This window comes from Cyclopterus lumpus, chromosome 17, assembly GCF_009769545.1.
Source record: "Cyclopterus lumpus isolate fCycLum1 chromosome 17, fCycLum1.pri, whole genome shotgun sequence".
In the NCBI taxonomy this organism is placed as follows: domain Eukaryota; kingdom Metazoa; phylum Chordata; class Actinopteri; order Perciformes; family Cyclopteridae; genus Cyclopterus; species Cyclopterus lumpus.
The window spans coordinates 18,632,911-18,653,106 of record NC_046982.1 but is presented as its reverse complement, the minus strand read 5'-3'; the positions used below and the strand labels follow the sequence as shown (position 1 = coordinate 18,653,106).

The 20,196-nt window shown below is 42.7% G+C and overlaps 1 protein-coding gene across 1 annotated transcript; it reads left to right on the top strand.

Moving 5' to 3' along the window:
• Window positions 1-11,645: 11,645 nt before the first annotated feature.
• Window positions 11,646-14,703, top strand: LOC117746239 (tripartite motif-containing protein 16-like). The gene has a single exon (XM_034555257.1). The coding sequence runs from the start codon at window positions 11,761-11,763 to the stop codon at window positions 13,489-13,491; it is 1,731 nt and encodes a 576-aa protein (XP_034411148.1). The 5' UTR covers window positions 11,646-11,760; the 3' UTR covers window positions 13,492-14,703.
• The last annotated feature ends 5,493 nt before the right edge of the window (window positions 14,704-20,196 follow it).

The following is a 20,196-nucleotide window of genomic DNA, read 5'->3' as shown; positions in this document are numbered from 1 at the left end:
CTCATTATTTCGACTTAGTGTCCGACTGAGGGCGGGGCGTAACAGAGCAGGTGAAGAAACAGTGAACCAGGGGAAGTAAAGATATGGTTTGAGTTAACTTCTCTTGTCACTGTAACTGCAATATAACCTTGGCCGGTAAAAGCCAATGAGAGGACGCTAACTGCCGCTCAACTCCATGTGGAATAGCGATATTTTACGCTATTTTCATCACAGTGTCGGTGTGTTCTACTCGACCACAGAGCGCTGGTTAAACTAGCGGCGCATCGTTGTAAAATAAGCTAAAGCTGTCTGTTATGTGACCCACCTGTTGAGCTTAGAGTTTGTAACATAGGCTCTCTTAAAAATGTCAAACTCTTGTAAACTCAGCTCCCGGTGGAGACCCCTCCTCTCTCCTTGCGGTACCTGCACGCAGATACACAACTCTGTGTTTTGATGTTCACAACAAGTTCACAACAAGAAGTCGTGCAGACTGTTTTTTATTTCGACGTGTTTGGCGTTCAAAATGTTGGTGGCACGACTTTGTCATCTTGGTACAACTTGCACCTGCTTCTAGCCACTGTTATCTCTGTCTGTCTGTCTGCCTGTCTGTCTGTCTGTCTTTGTCTGTCGCTCTAACTGTCTGTCTGTCTGCCTGTCTGTCTGTCTCTGTCTGTCTCTCTAACTGTCTGTGTCTCTCTCTCTAACTGTCTCTGTCTGTGTCTCTCTTTAACTGTCTGTCTGTCTCTAACTGTCTCTCTCGCTCTCTCTGTCTGCCTGTCTCTCTAACTGTCTCTCTCGCTCTCTCTGTCTGCCTGTCTCTCTAACTGTCTCTCTCGCTCTCTCTGTCTGCCTGTCTCTCTAACTGTCTGTGTCTCTCTCTCCCTAACTGTCTCTGTCTGTCTCTCTGTCTGTGTCTCTCTCCCTCTAACTGTCTGTCTCTCTGTCTGTCTATCTTTCTGTCTCTCTCTCTCTCTGTCTCTCTTCATTTCACGTTCAGGTCGGTGGGTAAACAAAAGATGTTCACCAGTAGATATGACCGTAACGTTAATAAATAACTTTGACACAAGAATAAACACTTCCATCCGAACCAGGTCCACAAACGTCTGTTCATCAAGTGTTAAAATTTTAATTTAAATTTTTTTAGAACCAGTGTCCCAGGTTCTTTAGATAATTCGGTAGAACACACTGTTTTTTTGGTCAAACTAATATTTCTTGTTATTTTTAAACCGTGTGTTTGTGTTTTTCTGCCAACAGGTTGCCTGTTTGAGAGCGATCTGTGTTCACCGTATGAGATCTGCGTCAACGGTAAGAAATTCTGACGTATTTGTAAAAGTTTTTTTTTTTTGATTCCAACAATTACAAGCGTTTCAGTGCATTTATCCAGAGCAACGAAGGCTTTAGTCGTGTATCGGTGGAATATTGTATAGTCGTCTATGAGAAAATGACTATATTTCTCTCTTGATTTATTCCCTCAGTAAACATTGTAAACATGAGTTTATGGTCTCAATCTCTAGTTTCAACGCTTCTTCAATACAGCGTGATGTTCATTTACGCTTTAGGGGCGGGGCTACAACATGATCGACAGGTTGCTACCATGACGTTGTCCGGTCTCAGAGTTATCCGGGTTTTTTTGTGTGTTTGACCTTTAACCCTTTTACAGTGTGAAAGGGACGTCTGTCGCTTCTCAGGAAACGGTGTACAGTTGTGTCTGATACCTGGGACCTCCTCCTTCTGTCTGAGCTGTATCTTGCACCTGTAGTTTTTGTTTGCAGACCCAAACCGCTGCTTGTTTAAAGGCCGATCGCGGCCGTCATCACCAGGTGCACGAACAACAAAAGTGTCCAAAAAACACATTCAGCCTCTAGTGTATTAATGGTTGCAGTTAAAAGTTAAAAGAGGCGGGGCATTTGCTAAATCAACGTGCGTACAAGGAAGCAGAAATATTATTATTATTATTAGACTAGCCTTTATAGAATAAGCTGCAGGATTTTTGTAACTCACATCCACATGTAAATATGAAGCCACACTCGGCTACGGTTCCCTCGCGGCCGCACTGGCATCAAGAGAAAAGGAGACCCCTGCTGAGAATCAACCCAGAATCATAAAAAAAAAAAAAAAAACTCAAAGCATGAAAGTTGTTCCATAAAAAATAATCAGCATGCATTTTTTTGGAAACACTTTTATCTGTAACTCCACTGGGTCAAGCGGCGCGGATAACCGGATTACTCCCCAGAGTTTGTGCTCTAACCTTTTTTTATTCTGTGTTTTTATTTGTTTACCGGCTTCAACATTCTCCGAAGGATTTAGAGCAAAGACAGAGAGCCAACAACAGAATCCTAGAATCTGCTGTGTAATCTAATTAGGCGAGTGAATGGTCCGTTAGGGGGTGCAGGTGGCCGTGCCGTCGGGCACTCAGCTGGCCGACTGCGTTTCTCACCTTCGTCCCGACTTGTGTTTACTTCAGGCAGTGTGTGTTTGTTCTGAATCCATTAGCTCGGCTGTTTCCCTGTGTGCGTCCGGTGTCCTTTAGAAATGTGTCCTCTTTGATCTAATTGTGACGGAGGAGGCGGGGATGAAAAAGGCACCGCGCGTGTATCGACTTCTGTGAGAAAGCCGTGGAGTTTTATTCATAGCCGAGCTCAGATGGGCTCTCCGTCTGTGTTGTGACTGCTTCAGGTGACCTCGTTTCGCTCCAGTAAAAAAAAAAAAAGTTTTTTTTATTTGGATCGTTTGTTGTTTGTATTTTATTTCTGCTAGATTTATAGATTTGCATATATATTTAAACCGGAGAGAAGAAGATAATACACAAAAAAAAATACATCTGCGACACAAGAAAGTAGTTTTTCTATTTGTCTTTCTTTCATTGTTGTCTTTTCTCGTGAAATACCGAATAGCTTTACTTGTGATCATTTATTTAAAGGCCTACTATCGTTGAGGAGTTTTGTCGAGTGTGTGTGTTTCTTTCTTTTCTTTTGTCTCACTTCCTTTAGGGCAGCAAATATAATTTGCCGCTCTGCTTCTGTTCCTCGGTCATTAAAAAGCTCTTAGTTGGGTGGTTGTTCAGTGGCTGCGGTGCCTTGTTCCCTCGGCTCTGATGTCCCAGCTGTGATTTGAGGGATCGTTTTTCCTTCACTGCTGGGTTTTTCCTAACAAGGAAGTTCTTCGACTCTTTCCACTTCCTGTCTACATCAGAAGTGGAAATGTGTCACGTTGCGTGGATTTTCATCTGCTGCTTGTGATCTGTCCTACAGCATTTAATAGCTGACCAATACTGTGTGTGTGTGTGTATAAAATAAGTCTGGGCCTCACAAAGGAGGAAGACGTGTGTGTGTGTGTGTATAAAATAAGTCTGGGCCCCACAAAGGAGAAAGATGTGTGCGTGTGTGTGTAGATAAACAATCTGAATAACGCATCAGCGCTAATTAGATTAGATTAGATTAGCCTACACAGCTCTGGGATCAGTTAGTCCTGTTAACTGTTATAATCCTCACCCCGACTGGTCAACAGCGCCGCACATTCTGGTCGGAAACATGACGCATTTTGGTGAGCAGAGTGCAAGTGGAGGAATGAATATTTCTCTGAGTCTGTACAGTCACTCACCCTCCGAGTGTTACCATGACTAAAACACGCAGAAGGCTGAACTATTGGCAACATTATGTCTCACCCGATCTCTAATAGTTGAACTTATTAATAACATTTTCTCTACACCTCTTCAATAGTTTAAATTAAAAATATAAACAGCTCTCAGTGTAACGTAAACAGCAACAGAATGATGGCTCAGTTGAATGAACACCTCTTGAAAAATAACTGAATATTACATCCTGTTGTATTACACCGCATTAGTTTATCTATCTATATGTGACTTACAGCATCGCACTGATAACTTAACCATCTTGGATTGCGGCTGTCGCCATGTTATTTTTTCAAACCAGTGAACAGGAAGTCACCGTATCTGGACTGGAGGAGCAGTGATGTAGAGACACCGTATATAACATTCTGGTAGCAACCTGTCAATCACAGTAGCCCCGCCCTAAAGTATACTCTGCTTTATGGTCTGTTTGACTCTAAATGGACCATCATTTACTAAATGAACATCACAAATAGAAGTAGAGTCATTTTCTCACTGACTTCTATAAAACCAGAGATGTCGCCCTCTAGTGGACAGTAGAGAGAATGCGTTGGCTTCACTTGTCAGAACTGGAGGTTGCCGTCTGGTTCTCACTGAAGATGTCAATCTTTACAAACGGCTCACAAATACAAAGTTTAATTTGTATTTATTTTTAAGTTGTAGTAATTTCCTAAGACAGCTGGACTTGTAGTTCTTAGCAAACACCACTTAAACATGAGGAATGAGTGCATTTCTACTTCCATTCTGATCCTTCAATGAAACTTCCTTTTAAGACACTTTCACGTTGGCTTCACTCGACAGAACCGGAGGTTGCCGCCTGATTTGTAAGCCAATGAACGCCGTGCGCCAAAGATTGTCTGGTGGAGGTTGTCAGGCCCCCCCAAAAAAAGATAAATGTATAGCAGGCTGTGTGAACCAATCAGGAACGAGTATTTACTGTAGCCAGCAACAGCAGAAGTTGGTTTTCATCCAATAACCTGGCAGAGGGGGCTGCTTTTTGGTGGCGCTCTACTCGTCCACCTTTCAAAGAGCATGAAAAGCTCCCCTTGGAGTAAACCAGGTGAGGCGAGGCTGCACCTCCAGCCATTGTTATCGCCAACCCGTGTGTGTCTGAGCCGCTTCAATAGCTGCTGTCAAACGTCCCCTTGCACACAATGCCAGTCTGTTGTGTTGGTGATTGGTAGCTCAGACCATCGGGACACACAGCAGATCTGATTGCTGTAGGTGGCTTTAATCTGTTGGCAGAAGAAGAGAAACAGAAAAAAAGAGTGATGTTGTGTAGCTGAGGTTATTTTCTCTCGCTCCTTCTTTCCCAACAAACAAAGGGAGGTTGTGACAACTAGAACGCACATCTCAATACCCAGAGGAAAGTGGCTCTTTTACCTTGTTATTGGAAGACTTTTAAACACTTTTTACCCTTGACTCTTGGACGCACACGACACACAATATTATACCAAATAAAGCACTTCAACTTTAAAAACTTCAACTTGCTCATTTTTGTGAATCTAAAAGAAAATTAGTTAAAGCTGTACTCTCTCTACTGACCACCAGGAGGCGACTCCTGGTTGTATAGAAGTCTATGAGAAAATGACTCTACTTCTCTCTTGATTTATTCCCTCAGTAAACATTGTAAACATTAGTTTATGGTCTCAATCTCTAGTTTCAAGTCTTCTTCAATACAGCATCATGTTTATTTAGTAAATTACGGTCCATTTAGTCAAACAGACCATAAAGCAGGGTATGCTTTAGGGCGGGGCTACAGTGATTGACAGGTCTCTACCAGAAAGGCGTTTCTACGACACTCCTTCGCATTCCAAATATGGGAACTTCCTGTTTACTGGTCGCTACGACAGCACAGTCCGCTCGGGGAGTTGTCTGTTTCTGTCCTAAAACTTCAACCCGTTCACATTGTGTTGTCACTTCATGACAGTTGATGAATATGTTACATAATTGGCGCCTAACAATGCCGTTCGGTTATACTTAGCTCCGCCCTCTTGTGTCACTTCTGGTTCCAAAAACCAAGATGGCGACGGCTAAAAGTGGCAAACTCAAAGATTTAAAGCCGTAGTCCGTAAACCAACGGGTGACGTTCATACACAGTCTATGGCTGACATGACATCACTAATTTAGGGCGTGGCCAAAAGGTTAGGCCCGTAACCTAACAGCATTTATTTGTATTATAGTTAGCCACCGTTAAATTAATTACCTGAATACATGAAGACGACGATGCCTCTTTTGGTTTAAATATATTGAAGACTTATCAAGCCTTTGTTTCAGCAAATAGTGAATTATAGCACATGTTATAATTGTACTGGTTTAATCAATGCACAAATACCCGTTTAAAGCACACGCACATTGATGCATAAATTTACACCTTCAGTGTAAAAGTCCTGACAACAATCTTAATCATAACTGACGCTGTAATAATCAGACCAGCACTCTCATATTTGAAGTACCCAGCAGAACACGTTAGATGCAGCCGGTGAGCAAATGGAAATGAAACAGAGTCCCAACTTCACGCCTTGTCGCCATTATAAACCAGCATCGTTCTCTATGACAGGTCATGAAATTGATGAGAAAATGTATTAAAGCATTCACTGTAAGAAAATGGGCACAGTGTCTCCGGTGCTCACGATGGTTGTTAATTAAAGCCTCAAGGATTAAATGCAGCCCGTCGCGTTTCCTACAGTTTTTACGACATTTCGTCAAAGAAACGCATCCTGCAAGTGCTTAACATTTTTTGTTTTCTCGTAGCCATCTATGATCATGTATGTTGTACGCCGTGGGCCCACGATCAAACTGCAAGGTTTTCCTTCGTGTCATTGCGGACACGCCAAGTGACAAACGTCGCTTTAGTGTTGGCGCTCCCGGCGTTATAGTGTCGTCATGTCCAGAGAGACAAAACACATTATTTCAAGGGAGAAGAAGACCTTCTCCAAGTCTTAAATGGGCTTTTGACAATCCTCCTTAAACAAATGTGATAACTTCACCATCCAAATCTGACGCATTATAATCCAGGATTCAGTGTGGAGTGATGAAGGTACACCCCCCCCCCCCCCCCCCCCCTGTGTGGACCTGTGACCCCGACATTTCTTTCTGAACAGGTAATTGTCTTGCTGAGACGCGTCCTCCATCTCCTGCTCCACTGTTGCCCACCAGGTATTGATTGGCTCCCTTGGCTTAACTGCCAGAGCTGTAATGGAGCTTGTTTCGAAGAAGCTGAAACACTAGTTTCCAGCAGAGAATATGGCCTCCAGTTACGCTTTCATTGGCATTAGCTAACACAGCAAGCGGAGAGCTGAATTTAATTGCACTGTGGATACGTGTTATTATTCCTGTGTATAAAACATTATGAACCTCTGATTTTTACAGACCAGAGGGGCAGGGCAGCTTCTCAGAAAGATTTTTTATTGCAACACGTCTTCAGCAACGTGGTCTGTCTGCGTTAACTGTTTTTGTCAGAGTCGGACATATTGTCTCAGAGGATTTATTACAGTTTGACTGCTGGACAGCTTCTCAGAAAGGAGGAGAGAAGGTGTCTACAAAAGAAAGAGCATCAGTCGTTTCAACAAGTGCCCCAATGCATCATGTGTCCGCATTAACATGACGAAGCCCTCAAGCGGACATGGTAGTAACTAGAGAAGGATGCATTAGCGGCTTAAAGTGTTATTCTGAGGATATTCTATATTTGACTTTTCATTAAAGGATCAAAGTAGAAATGCACTCATTCCTCATGTTTAAGTGGTGTTTGCAAAGAAGTCCAGCTGTTTTAGGAAATTACTACAACTTAAAAATAAACAAGTTGTATTTGTGAAACTTGCATTCTCTACTGACCGCCAGGGGGCGACTCCTCTGGTTGTATAGAAGTCTATGCTTCATGTGTTAAAGCTGCATTCTCTCTACTGACCACCAGGGTCTGACTCCTCTGGTTGTATAGAAGTCTATGCTTCCTGTGTTAAAGCTGCATTCTCTCTACTGACCGCCAGGGGGCGACTCCTCTGGTTGTATAGAAGTCTATACTAAATGTGTTAAAGCTGCATTCTCTCTACTGACCAACAGAGGGCGACTCCTCTGGTTGTATAGAAGTCTATGCTTCATGTGTTAAAGCTGCATTCTCTCTACTGACCAACAGGGGGCGACTCCTCTGGTTGTATAGAAGTCTATGAGAAAATGACTCATTGGTTGATAAAAACCAAGATGGCGACGACCATAATGCCAAATGGGTGACGTCATGACGACTACGTCCACTTCTTACAAAACAGTCTACGGTTTTAATGGAAAAGTCTTCCATTTAATGAAATGGAAGACTGATAATAGGCTTTTTCATGCTGTAGGGAAGGCAGAATACAAATGCTCCTCCGCCCCAAGCGAATTAATACAGATGCCTGGAATTCACTCGTGCAAGGTGAATATTTCACGTTCAACATGTCCTCGTCTGGCGTTTGCTGCGATGTGCGTTGCAACGGCCACCGGTAGCAGGGTGGGGCCGCTCGGGCTCGAGTGCATCGCTCACACAAGGTTTTCCTGTTAAATTTTAGATGAATGGCATACCACAAAAAAAAACTACTTCATGCATCTCGGGGCCTTCCTGCTCTGCCAGTAACGCTCACTTCCCACACACACACGCACACACAATTAACACACATCGTGAGCATCAGTAGCATGTATAAAAACCGTGAGCCAGCTCTCGACATGTATGAGGGAGAGCCTTTCTACAGCCAGTGGAAGCGGCCCGGGGCGTTGCCAAGCAACGCCCGATGCCATTGATCTTACGAGAGTGCGGTCTGTGAGGCATGATGGACTATAGTGCGGGTCCCCCGGAGGCAACAGATCCATTAAGATGTCTTAATCCAGTTCATTAGGCTGGACTGGGTTTGCTGCTTTCAGTCCGCATGTCCCAACAACACAGACCAGACGTGCACGACGGCACTGCGTCCAAAAGGGATTCGACTCCAACTGGTCCTCACCCATCGACGTGGTATCCTCGTGACCCCCAACGTGGTTTTAATGCGAGCACTTCAGCCCACGCCGTGTCGACTGATTATGATCTACGAGTCGTGAAATGATAACATCTAGCAGGGTCAAAATAAACGGCACATTTTCAAGTTTTATCAATAGTGGATTTATTAAGCTGTGCTAATTTTTTTTTTAAAAGGTTCAATGCAACAGTGCAGCAGCCCCTTGGAACTTTTACATTAAAACATATTTTAATTGTATATCCCTGAGTTCTGCACCACAATGTCGTTGAAATTAAACAACATGAATAATAATAAAATATAAAGGTTTAAAATAATAAATAAGGATCTCTTCTGAGAATAAATAAAACAAGCAAACTGAGCCCAAATCCAACACAGAGGTTACAGTACAAGATGCACAGAACTGAAAGCTGCTAACGATACTAGTCATTCAAAACAAATGCCGTACATTAAATGGTAAAGAACGAGCAGATCTTGCACACCCGTCCGTGTTTAAGTTATGGCAAACCGAAAACAACATCTGGTCAGCGTTGCCGGTCCATCTCCTCCATCTTTATCTCCATCCCTCTGCTTCTGAGAATGGCACCATGCATCCTCGTTCTGCTCGAATCTGGGCCATAAATCACAAGAAGACGTGTTCTGGCTGGGAATTTGCGGCCCTCTGGTAGTGAACCGGGATGAATTACAGCGTCGTAAGATATGCATGAGTATAATTATGAGAGATAATTCAAGATGTTCCTTCCGGGATACATAGAAAGGGTGTTTATATGAGATCCGAGCTGAAGGAGAAAGAGAGGCCTGTGGTGCAGCAGTTAACTCTGGATCTTGTTTAAAATATAATTGCAGTTAAACGTATCTTTCGACATCAATAAGTCATCATTTACATGTTATGTTCATTTAAAGGGAGGTTGTTCTGCTGAAACTGAGCTTGAGTTTTTTTTTTTTTTAAGTTTCACTTGGTCCCTGAAGAGACATTTTGAAGCCTGGATTTGTTTTTTTAAGTCCTATTTTTGTCTCCATGCTTCAAAACAAACACAGGACTTGCACCCAGGAGCCCACTGTTTGGATCGCGTGCAAAAAAGTAAATAATTTTGTCAGTTATTTGAGTTTCTTGCTCAGGGGCACTTCAGCAGGGTGCAAACAGCAGGCTTATATACCCAAGAAGTCCAGTTGAGGAGCAAACACATTTATAACGTCGAGGCTCAGTGTCAACATAATCTAATCTTAATCTTGGGCCTGATACTGTGGCTCTGGAAGGGTTTAATTATGAGTCAGATGTAGTTCCTGGAAGAATCGAGTGCATTAAGGGAAGCGAGGGAGGAGACTTAATGATGATCGCTCTCGCCCTGGGAGGCTTCAGAGGACAGCGAATGAGCGCTTTGGTTTTCTTGGTCTTCGTTTTGTCTTTCTCCATATTTATTTCCTTTTTTCTTATGCGAGCTGATGTCGCATCGAGTGCACCGGTGATGTTTGGGAGGGGGGGGGGGGGGGGCAGCACGTGTCTAAACAGATAAGGGCAACGCCCCTTTTAACTTTTTGTATCATATCATATATAGCCAGGCGGCGTCATCTGACAAAACCGTTTATCTTCATTTCACAGATTCAGCTTATTCCTCAACAAAATAAAGCGTCAAGCATAAAAAATAAATAAAAAAAACCTTTTGTTTGTATTTGGGAAATTTGTGTCGATGTGACAATTTTCCAAATCCCAATTTACAGTATTAAAGTTTGCCGGCTTCATTTTTGTCTCTCTCCACGTCTCCTTCCTTCACACCACAGTACGTCTCACTGTTCGTCAACTGAATACGAAAAAAAAAAGAAGTGATTTCTGTCGGTCTGTTTGTCTCTTTGCGCCGGTGCATCTATCCAAACCGGAACCGGTCATTTTTAGGGTCCACCTCCAGTTCCACTGTTAACTAAATGTTCACCTGAAAGTACTCAATGGATCGTTTCGCGCCGATTTTGATTTGTTTATTTTTTTCTCTTTTTTTAAACTAAACTGGGGGAGGGGGAGGGGGCATATTTGGAAGTCGCACTCTTAAAAAAAAAAAATGCTCTTTGCAAAATGCCAAATGAATGTTTGAAATACATGCTGAAACTACCACGAAAACAACTCCAGGTATTGATCGAGCTGTCTGGCCGGTTCTATTGTTGGATGGAACACATTCGTTTAGTCAGTTTTGAGAGAGAAAAGAAACACTGAAAAGATGCTTTATATTTATTAGCTTGTGTGAAATGCAAAATAGGCTCAAATGCGAGTGAGTTTCTCTAATTAAAGTGTTCCTGTTTTTGACAGATGGCATGTTTGGGAGGTGTCACCCTGTTCCAGTGAAGGAGGTTTACACCTACGATGTCTCCCCGTCTGTAGTGCAGCGCTTCAGGACGCTGCTGGAGAAGCTGTCCAACAGAGGTACACACACACACACACACACACACACACACACTGCTGCCCTTGCACACATCGCACAGGAGCAAACACGTGCAAGAGCTGTGCCTTGAAAACAGTTTTCCTCAAAAGAGCCTTTTTTTCTTTCTTTTTTTTACTCGTAAAATGTTGCACTTTGTTGTTCATTCATTTGTTGTGCAACTGTGTCTCCTACAGTATATGTTCATATGCACATGCTATGCAACAAATATGCTCTGGCTTGCGTGTTGAAAAGAGCACGTATGCTTAAAATGCCGTACTAACCTGACCGCCGTTTCTTTCTCCTAAGAGTCGTGTCTATATGACTACGGGATGGTAGTGTGAGTATTAGTATTTATTAGCATCAAAGTCATATAATACAGAACTGGACAAAGCGATTGCTGCTGTACTTGCAACTGTGTTAATGCTAATTTCCTCCACAAAGTAACTTGCAGAAAGGGCTCCATAACTCAACGATTACGACAACGTTGTGTTTGTACTTAGGAGCAGGTTCATAGTCGGCACATTGACGCTCTAAAACACTCTTCTTCCTGAAATGAGTCACTGCCCCAAACCCCTCCCTCCTCCCCCAAACCCCTCCCATCCTCCCCCAAACCCCTCCCATCCTCCCCCTGCGCTCAAACACAGCGAGCTCCACCCAGTCCACATACTTCCTGGTTCCCTCCCCTTCAGAGCTACAGTTTTACAGATGGGTGTAACCAACATGGTGGTGAAGTGCAGCAGCTGACAGGCCCCGTTCACTGCAGAGACACATGTTGTTCAGATCAGAGCTCAAAGGAGACTCAGTCGTGTTGTCTTTGAGAGGTAAAATAGAGCAGAAAGGAGTTCAGCTGGACCGGGAACGCTTCTCTTGTTCCATCTGTCTGGATCTACTGAAGGATGCGGTGACTATTCCCTGTGGACACAACTACTGCATGAGCTGTATTAAAGCCCACTGGGATAAAGAGGACGAGAAGAAACTCCACAGCTGCCCTCAGTGTAGGCAGACCTTCACACCGAGGCCTGTCCTGGTGAAAAACACCATGTTAACAGATTTAGTGGAGGAGCTGAAGAAGACTGGACTCCAAGCTGCTCCTGCTGATCACTGCTATGCTGGACCTGAAGATGTGGCCTGTGATGTCTGCACTGGGAGGAGACTGAAAGCCTTCAAGTCCTGTCTGGTGTGTCTGGCTTCTTACTGTGAGAAACACCTTCAGCGTCATTATGATGTACCTCCATTAAAGAAACACAAGCTGGTGGAGCCCTCCAACAAGCTCCAGGAGAACATCTGCTCTCTTCACGATGAGGTGATGAAGATTTTCTGCCGTACTGATCAGCAGTGTATCTGTTATCTCTGCTTAATGGATGAACACAAAGGCCACGACACAGTCTCAGCTGCAGCAGAAAGGACCGAGAGGCAGAGAGAGCTGGAGGGGAGTCGACTAAACATCCAGCAGAGAATCCAGGACAGAGAGAAAGATGTGAAGCTGCTCCATCAGGAGGTGGAGGCCATCAATCTCTCTGCTGATAAAACAGTGGAGGACAGTGAGAAGATCTTCACTGAGCTGATCCGTCTCTTTGAGAAAAGAAGCTCTGATGTGACGCAGCAGGTCAGATCCCAGCAGAGAACTGAAGTGAGTCGAGTCAAAGAGCTTCAGGAGAAGCTGGAGCAGGAGATCACTGAGCTGAAGAGGAACGATGCTGAGCTGCAGAAGCTCTCACACACAGAGGATCTCAACCAGTTTCTACTCAACTACCCCTCACAGTCACCACTCAGTGAGTCTACAGACTCATCCAGCATCAACATCCGTCCTCTGAGCTACTTTGAGGACGTGACAGCGGCTGTTTCAGAAGTCAGAGATAAACTACTGGACGTCCTGAGAGAGAAATGGACAAACGTCTCACTGATGGTGACTGAAGTGAATGTTTTACTGTCACAACCAGAGCCCACGACCAGAGATGGATTCTTAGAGTATTCACGGGAACTCACACTGGATCCAAACACAGCACACAGACAGCTGTCATTATCTGATGGGAACAGAAAAGCAACATTTATGAGTGAACATCAGTCTTATTCTAGTCATCCAGAAAGATTCACTGAATGCTTACAGGTCCTGAGTAGAGAGAGTCTGACTGGACGTTGTTACTGGGAGGTGGAGTGGAGAGGAGGAGTTCTTGTGGTCGTTGCATACAAGGATATCAACAGAAAAGGGAAATGGGACGATTCAGGATTTGGATGGAATGACAAATCTTGGGCATTACGATGTCACAAAAACGGTTATATCTTTCGGAACAACAAAGTCCAAACTCGCGTCTCTGGTCCTCAGTCCTCCATTGTTGGAGTGTACCTGGATCACAATGCAGGTATTCTGTCCTTCTACAGCGTCTCTGAAACCATGACTCTCCTCCACAGAGTCCAGACCACATTCACTCAGCCTCTCTATGCTGGATTGCATTTTTTTTATATGTCTGGATCCACTGCTGAGTTGTGTAAACTAAAATAGGCAGAAGTCATTTGAGGGTTAAACTCTTGAACTCATTTAGTCTCCATGTTTGTGTCTCAGAGCTGATTGTTGAGGTGTTTCTTCACTGCACTGAGATCAGCTGTCAGTCAAACCTTCTGGGTGCTACTTTGACATCTTCTCATGAGTTGTTCTGTAAATGTTTGACTTCCTGTAGGTGGCGCTCCTTCCTGTGTCTGTTTAGTCATGGAGGCTCTCACTGCTCTAAATGTCTGAATATTTCTCTAGATTTTTTTTCTATTAATGTTTCTCTTCCACTGCATGTTTCTAGAGAGAGAAAGCACCAGACCTTCATTTGTCAAAGATATTTTAGTTGTCTTCACTTTGTAAACTCATTGATCAAGAGTCATTTAACAAACTTTACTGATGGGATGTGAAAACAAACTGAATGTTTAAATGATTAATAAACAAACATGAATAGAGTATTTTCCACTTCATTTCAGAGTTTCATACAAAGCTAATGTATAAAATATGGAACTAATTATATGAAAATTTAAACTTTAAACTCACTAAAACATCTTCGTCACAGAGAAATCTTGCTTTTTACAACCAAGAGTTTGTTTGACTAGAAATGATTCATCACACACACTTAAAAACCTTTATAATAATAATAATAATTTGGTCATGTTTGGGTCTGTGGAGGAAAGTGGAAGCTCCTCTCTACCGGCAGTATTCTTTCCAACCGTCAGAGAAAGTGTTTTTTGAAGAGAAAAAGTTTGAGTGTGAATTCAAAACTTTTAGTTGTGAAAAGATAAACGGATTCTTTTGATTAAAAGAGAACAATGTAAAGTAGATGAATGCGATTTATATTTTCATATAAATCACCAACAAACAGCAGAATCAGCTGATCTGGTTCATTCATGTGCTTCTTGATTGGCGTTTGTCATCTGCTGCCGAGCAGGTAGTCTACAGGCTTCTCTTGAACAGCCTGTTAACGTCCCTCTACAGGAGGGAGAGAGTCCTCGTTGGTGTCAGGATGTCTCTTTGTCTTTCAGAAACACGGGAGGATTCATTCAGAGGGTTTTACATACAAGTCGTTAGTGGAGTGAGGAGCTTCAGGTGTGCAGTTGATCAATCAGAGCCCTTTTCAGACAGAAGCAGAGTCGTTTACTGAGAACTGCTGTTGGAGTTTCTCAGAGTGCAGTCGTTTGGTTTCTCTAATGTCTCATTAAAGCTGTACTTTGATTCTTTAAACCTGTTCTTGTTCTCACTCCTGAAGGATTATTCTGTGTTCAACCTCAGCTGTGTGAGATTAACTGTAAACCAAGTTTTTATTTATGCATTTGTACATTTAAAAACGAATATTTATACATTATTGGGTTCATATACAATGTGTATTGTCTCCATTTTCAGATTTTGTGTCAAAAACAAGATAAATAAATGTAGCAGAATCAACTTTCAAAAACACGAGTAGAATTTATACAAACGGTATTTTAAACTCCTAAAGCTTTTTTAAAATCCCACAACAATGTTGAGAGAATGTCCTCAGTCTTTGTGTGTATCGTCCAGGTTTTGTTGAACTTTTCCTTTTTAAAAGTATAAAGTACAAACCGGTAAAGGTTTGGTTAAAACACGTCTCTCTGCTCTGGTCGACATTATTACACTCCGTCCGTGTTATATCTTGAATTACTTTTATGTCACCCTTTTTAGTAGCTTTTTAGAATTGGACCAATCATCCACTGTTGCACACAACTCCCTTCCAGTAATACAACCACAATGTATCCCACACAAGGCTGGAGTGAGAATTAAGAAAAGACAAGATAACACTTGACTGTGCAGCAGTAAAAAAAAAAAAGTGAGAAAAGTGCAAAGTCGAAGATGCAATCGGGTGTAAATGCGGTGCAAATCCAAAATGTATACAATATGGTCAAAGTGGAGAAAATCATAATTTTGTATATTTTTAAAAATTTTTTTAGTATCATGCTTAACAAAAAAAGCAACAATTATTTATTTTTTATTTATTTATTTTTTTCTCATTTGAAATGTGAAATACTGTTTGAATTGTATTACAATTCTCATTTTTTACGACCTGTATTTATTAACGCTTCCGTTGCCGCTTCGCTCTTCTTCTGGCGTAAGAAGCTGCCGTTATTGTACCGGGCCACCAGGGGGAGGCAGACACCTGCGTAACAGCCCCATCGGGGGCATCGCCTTGGCATTTCATGTGCTTTCATCATGCAGCTGGGCCTTGAACCACCGGACGGGGAGAAGCAGCCTGTTACTCTCTGGAGAGTTCAGCTCTGATTCAGAGGGAATCCTGTCAAATAAGTGTCAAATAACTCACTTTGCGAGGAATTTTCGCTCTTGGCATTTTTTAATTTTTTTTTGCTCCACCGTCTTTCATTTGAGTCTGATTTGGTTCTCTTCCTCCCTCGCCCACTCTACAAAAAAACAAACACACAACAACAACAACAACAACAACAACAAAAAACTGCTCCTCTGGTTTAATTCGCCGAATCGGCACTCGGCGGGAGAGCTGAAGAAATATTCAGATTTCACAGAGAGGCGCGAGGAGTTTGGAGGCATTTTGTCAGGCGCTCTGAAGTGAAATGAATTATGCAAATGAGATGTTTGGCCCCGGCTGTCTGCAGAAGCCATTAGGGAGGACAAAACTCTAAAGACACTGAGGCATCTGCATTTTAGGCCCTGCCAGCCCACCGAAAAGATGAAAGAAAAAATATCTTTTTTTTCCTGTCATAAACACACGGCATATATTCTCATCAACTCTTCCTTTTCTTTCTTTTTATATACATAGAGTTAGATGAGAATACCAGTACCATTCTCTTGGTGGCCTTTATTAATGGGAAGGTACAGCGAGGCTAGCGGTTGCCAATCTTAAGCTAAGCTAACTGTCTCCTGGCTTCATATTATATCATCAATAGACAGATATGAGAGTTGTTTTGATCTTCTCACCTCTTGGCACGGGAAGCAAATAAGTGTGTTTTCTGAAAAAGTTGAACTATTCCTTTAAGTGTTAAGTACAAACAGGTAAAAAGGTTAGTTTTAAACGGCTTAATAAATGAGGCAAATGGAGTTTGTTTTGTCTTATAGTCTGACTTTGTCTTGTCGTGCCAGACTGATGTTTCCATGTTGCCAGATCTGAGCAATAAACTTCAAATTCAAATTTGTATATATATATATATATATATATATATATATATATATATATATATATATATAATAACGTTATTACTTTCAATTGGAATGATGACCAAAATTATGTGTAATTATGTCTAAATGTGCCAGATTTAGCCATACAGGCTCTAATGGCTTACAATGTTCAGACAGCTGTTGCTGTGATTGCGTCCGCCCTCCTCCATCCGCCCACACACACATTAACAAACGCACCTCCTCCCGCTGTAAACTAAAGGCCGTGCCGATGTGAAGCCGTTAGCCAAGGTCAGAGCTGCTGTTGGCCCACTACTCGGCTTCCCTGGACCACCTTTTTTGAGGGTTTTTATAATGCAGCGATCGGTTGAACCCGGATATGATCCGGTGGATTGTTCAAATTAGACATTTGAAATGCTTTGAGCACATAACAAACGCACAGCATTCAGGTTCACGTCACTGTGAGTTGGCCGAAGTTTCAGAGAGAGATATCTCAACACTTCAGAAGATAATTTGGGAAAAAATGTATTAGTTTTTTATTTAAGTTTTAAACTTACCTTTTTAAGGTCCTTATCAGCTACTGGGCTGAGCTTTTTGAAGTTGTATTGAAGACTTGGAAATAGAAATTGAGACCATAAACTCATGTTTACTATATTTACTGAGGGAATAAATCAAGAGAGAAGTCATTTTCTGAGAGACTTCTATACAACCAGAGGAGTCTCCCCCTGGTGGTCAGGAGAGAGAATACAGCTTTAAGACATGACACATAGACTTCTATACAACCAGAAGAGTCTCCCCTGGTGGTCAGTAGAGAGAATACAGCTTTAAGACATGACGCATAGACTTCTATACAACCAGAGGAGTCTCCCCCTGGTGGTCAGGAGAGAGAATACAGCTTTAAGACATGACGCATAGACTTCTATACAACCAGAGGAGTCGCCCCCTGGTGGTCAGGACAGAGAATACAGCTTTAAGACATGACGCATAGACTTCTATACAACCAGAGGAGTCGCCAATCAAGGTTAATTGTCCATTTTAGTAAGCAAACCCAAAAAGTGTGCAACTGCTCGCATGAGTTTTTTTTTTTCCGAATGACCACAATGTTTTAGAGGACTCTTGTTTTCCTTCTCCCTGCGTCAGGATTCGCTGGAGAGGAAGCCTCGGTCTGCTCTCTCACCTTCGGCGAGTCACGCTGCGGTTGCGCTTCACGTTTTGGAAATTGGATTTTTGCGTGGTCTCGATAAATCAAGCGCTAAACTGATGAAAGCGTTTTTTGCCCCACAGTTGTAATCACAGGGACTCGAGTGGTTGTTGAGCACACATGCATAATATAGTCAGAGCATGGAAAGGGTAGAACGGAAAACTAGAGCAAATAAATAAAATAGGAACAGAGCCGGGCAGTATTTCAACGCTCTGACCTCTCACCTCCTCACTGTGGTTTTCTTTTAGTTTTTGTCCGTCTCATTTTTCTTTTCTGCATAAAAGCGCCAGCTCTGGCCCTGAATACATCCTCGAGCCTTCATCCATTTTGCAGTCTCATTCAGTCGGCCATTTAGAAGCCTCTCACTGGCCCGACCGCCTCCTGCCCACGTCTCCGTGGCGGTTTTCAATCTGTGAGAAGCCGCAGAGTCACTCTGAATATCCCGGCGGGGGCTCCGACGTTTGTTAACCTGTCGTGTCAGACGCCGTCTGTTCAGCCCGCCGCTAACGTCCGTTTTCTCAGCCATCGCGGCCGCCGTTAAGGCCTCAGTTTTATGGCTCTTTGATGGAGAAAGCTGGGCCCCGACACACTGTGCAGCTGTTCAAGGGAGGCTTGTGCCTGATTTCGTGCGGCGGTTGGGGTCGTAACTCATTTTGCAGGGTGTGGGGGGGGGGGAGGTCTAAAGAAGGCGTCCGCTTGCTGAGATGTTCAGTGAATTTAATTAGTGCAGAAATGTAGAAGCAGTTGTGAGGAAATGTGTCATTGTTGGTCGCTCATCAGTATCATGAGATGTCTTTTTTTTCTTCTTTTTTTTGGGGGGGGGGGGGGGGGGGGGGGGGGCATGTTATGCCTCACCTTTGTGGAGCTTTAATTTAAAAATAATTAATATATCTTTTATTGATCCCTGTGGGGAAATTCTTCTCTGCATTTGACCCATCCTTAGTTATTGAGGAGCAGTGGGCTGCAGTGAAGCGCCCAGGGAGCAACTGGGGGTTCAGTGTGTTGCTCAAGGACACTTCGACATGCAACTATGGGGAGAGCGGGGAATCGAACCGGGTACCTTGTGGTCACGGGACGACCACTGAGCTACAGCCGACCCCCTTTATAGTGAGTTTCAGCTCACTGTTCATCGGTCCGGCTACAACTCTACTGTTTGGGTCACTCTCGTCGTTCTTATAGCCTCATTTTCAGAGAAAAGGCTGTAAATAGCTGCTTTCTTACAACCTGCTCAGCAGCAAACAGCAGACGGACGCAGGTGAAGACTAGCTGGTGAACATTGTGGAGCATTCAGCAGCTGAAGAGAAAGATATTTCCCTCGGGATTTGGTGGAGACCAAAAACGGAGCTAAAAGAGAGAGAATATTGGACATTTACTTGATATACTCTGTGTTAGTGTATATGTGACAATGTAAACTTTGACTGAACTCGCAACTTCCCTCTTACTTTTTTTCATTCTCTCTCATCCCTAGGATAAGCGTTGTTTTTTATTTTAACAGAAAAATGTTATGTTTTATGCTTTTGCTTCAATTCATGCTCCCCGAGGCACATTTGCATCTACCTTTGCGTTGCCTTTATATCATAATAATAATAATACTTTTATTATTTATTTATATAGCGCTTTTCTTCACACTCAATATGCAAGTCTCCACTTCTTAAACTCGGTTCACATTCAGTGAGAACACACCTTGAGAGACTTGTTTCTCCCTTGTGCAAACATACAAGACTACTGTTAAGCCTTATAATCGTGTAACTCCACTTGTATCTCCAACTTTTATGCTTGGCTCGCTACTGAAGTAATACTGAATGTATTTTAATGATTGTAACGGTGAATAAAGGTGAAGTCAGGTGATAATAAGCTTCCATCTTTATCTTTTTTTTTACCTGTTTTAGTTGCTCAATCAGTTTGTCGTCTTGGATTTGTCCGTCAAACACGTAATGTAGATCCTTCTGTCTGTTTCTCTCTGAAATCACTTTTTAGTTTTTCCCCAAAAAATTATATACATTATTTTCCGGGAGTGCAGTTAGTGACAGTGTGGGCTCCATGGTAGCGGCAGGGGGCGGAGCTTAGCAACGGGTCAATGATAGCGCGTTTTCACTGTTTCAATTGCAGTCAATGATTTTGATTCCTTTTTGTTGGAGGAAATTAAGAATTCAGGATAATTTGCTGCATTGACGCTTTAAACATCACTTAAAAAAATATATATATATATTATTGACGGACGAGTGCAAACATGAAGATAAACATAAACACCTTACGGTGCATCAGATACAAGCAAACACAACGATTGTTTAAAAACCTAAAGTTATCCGAGTTAAATTGGCTGACAAACATTGACAAATATTCACAACCCATCTTACCGGACCCAGACTTCCGATTCC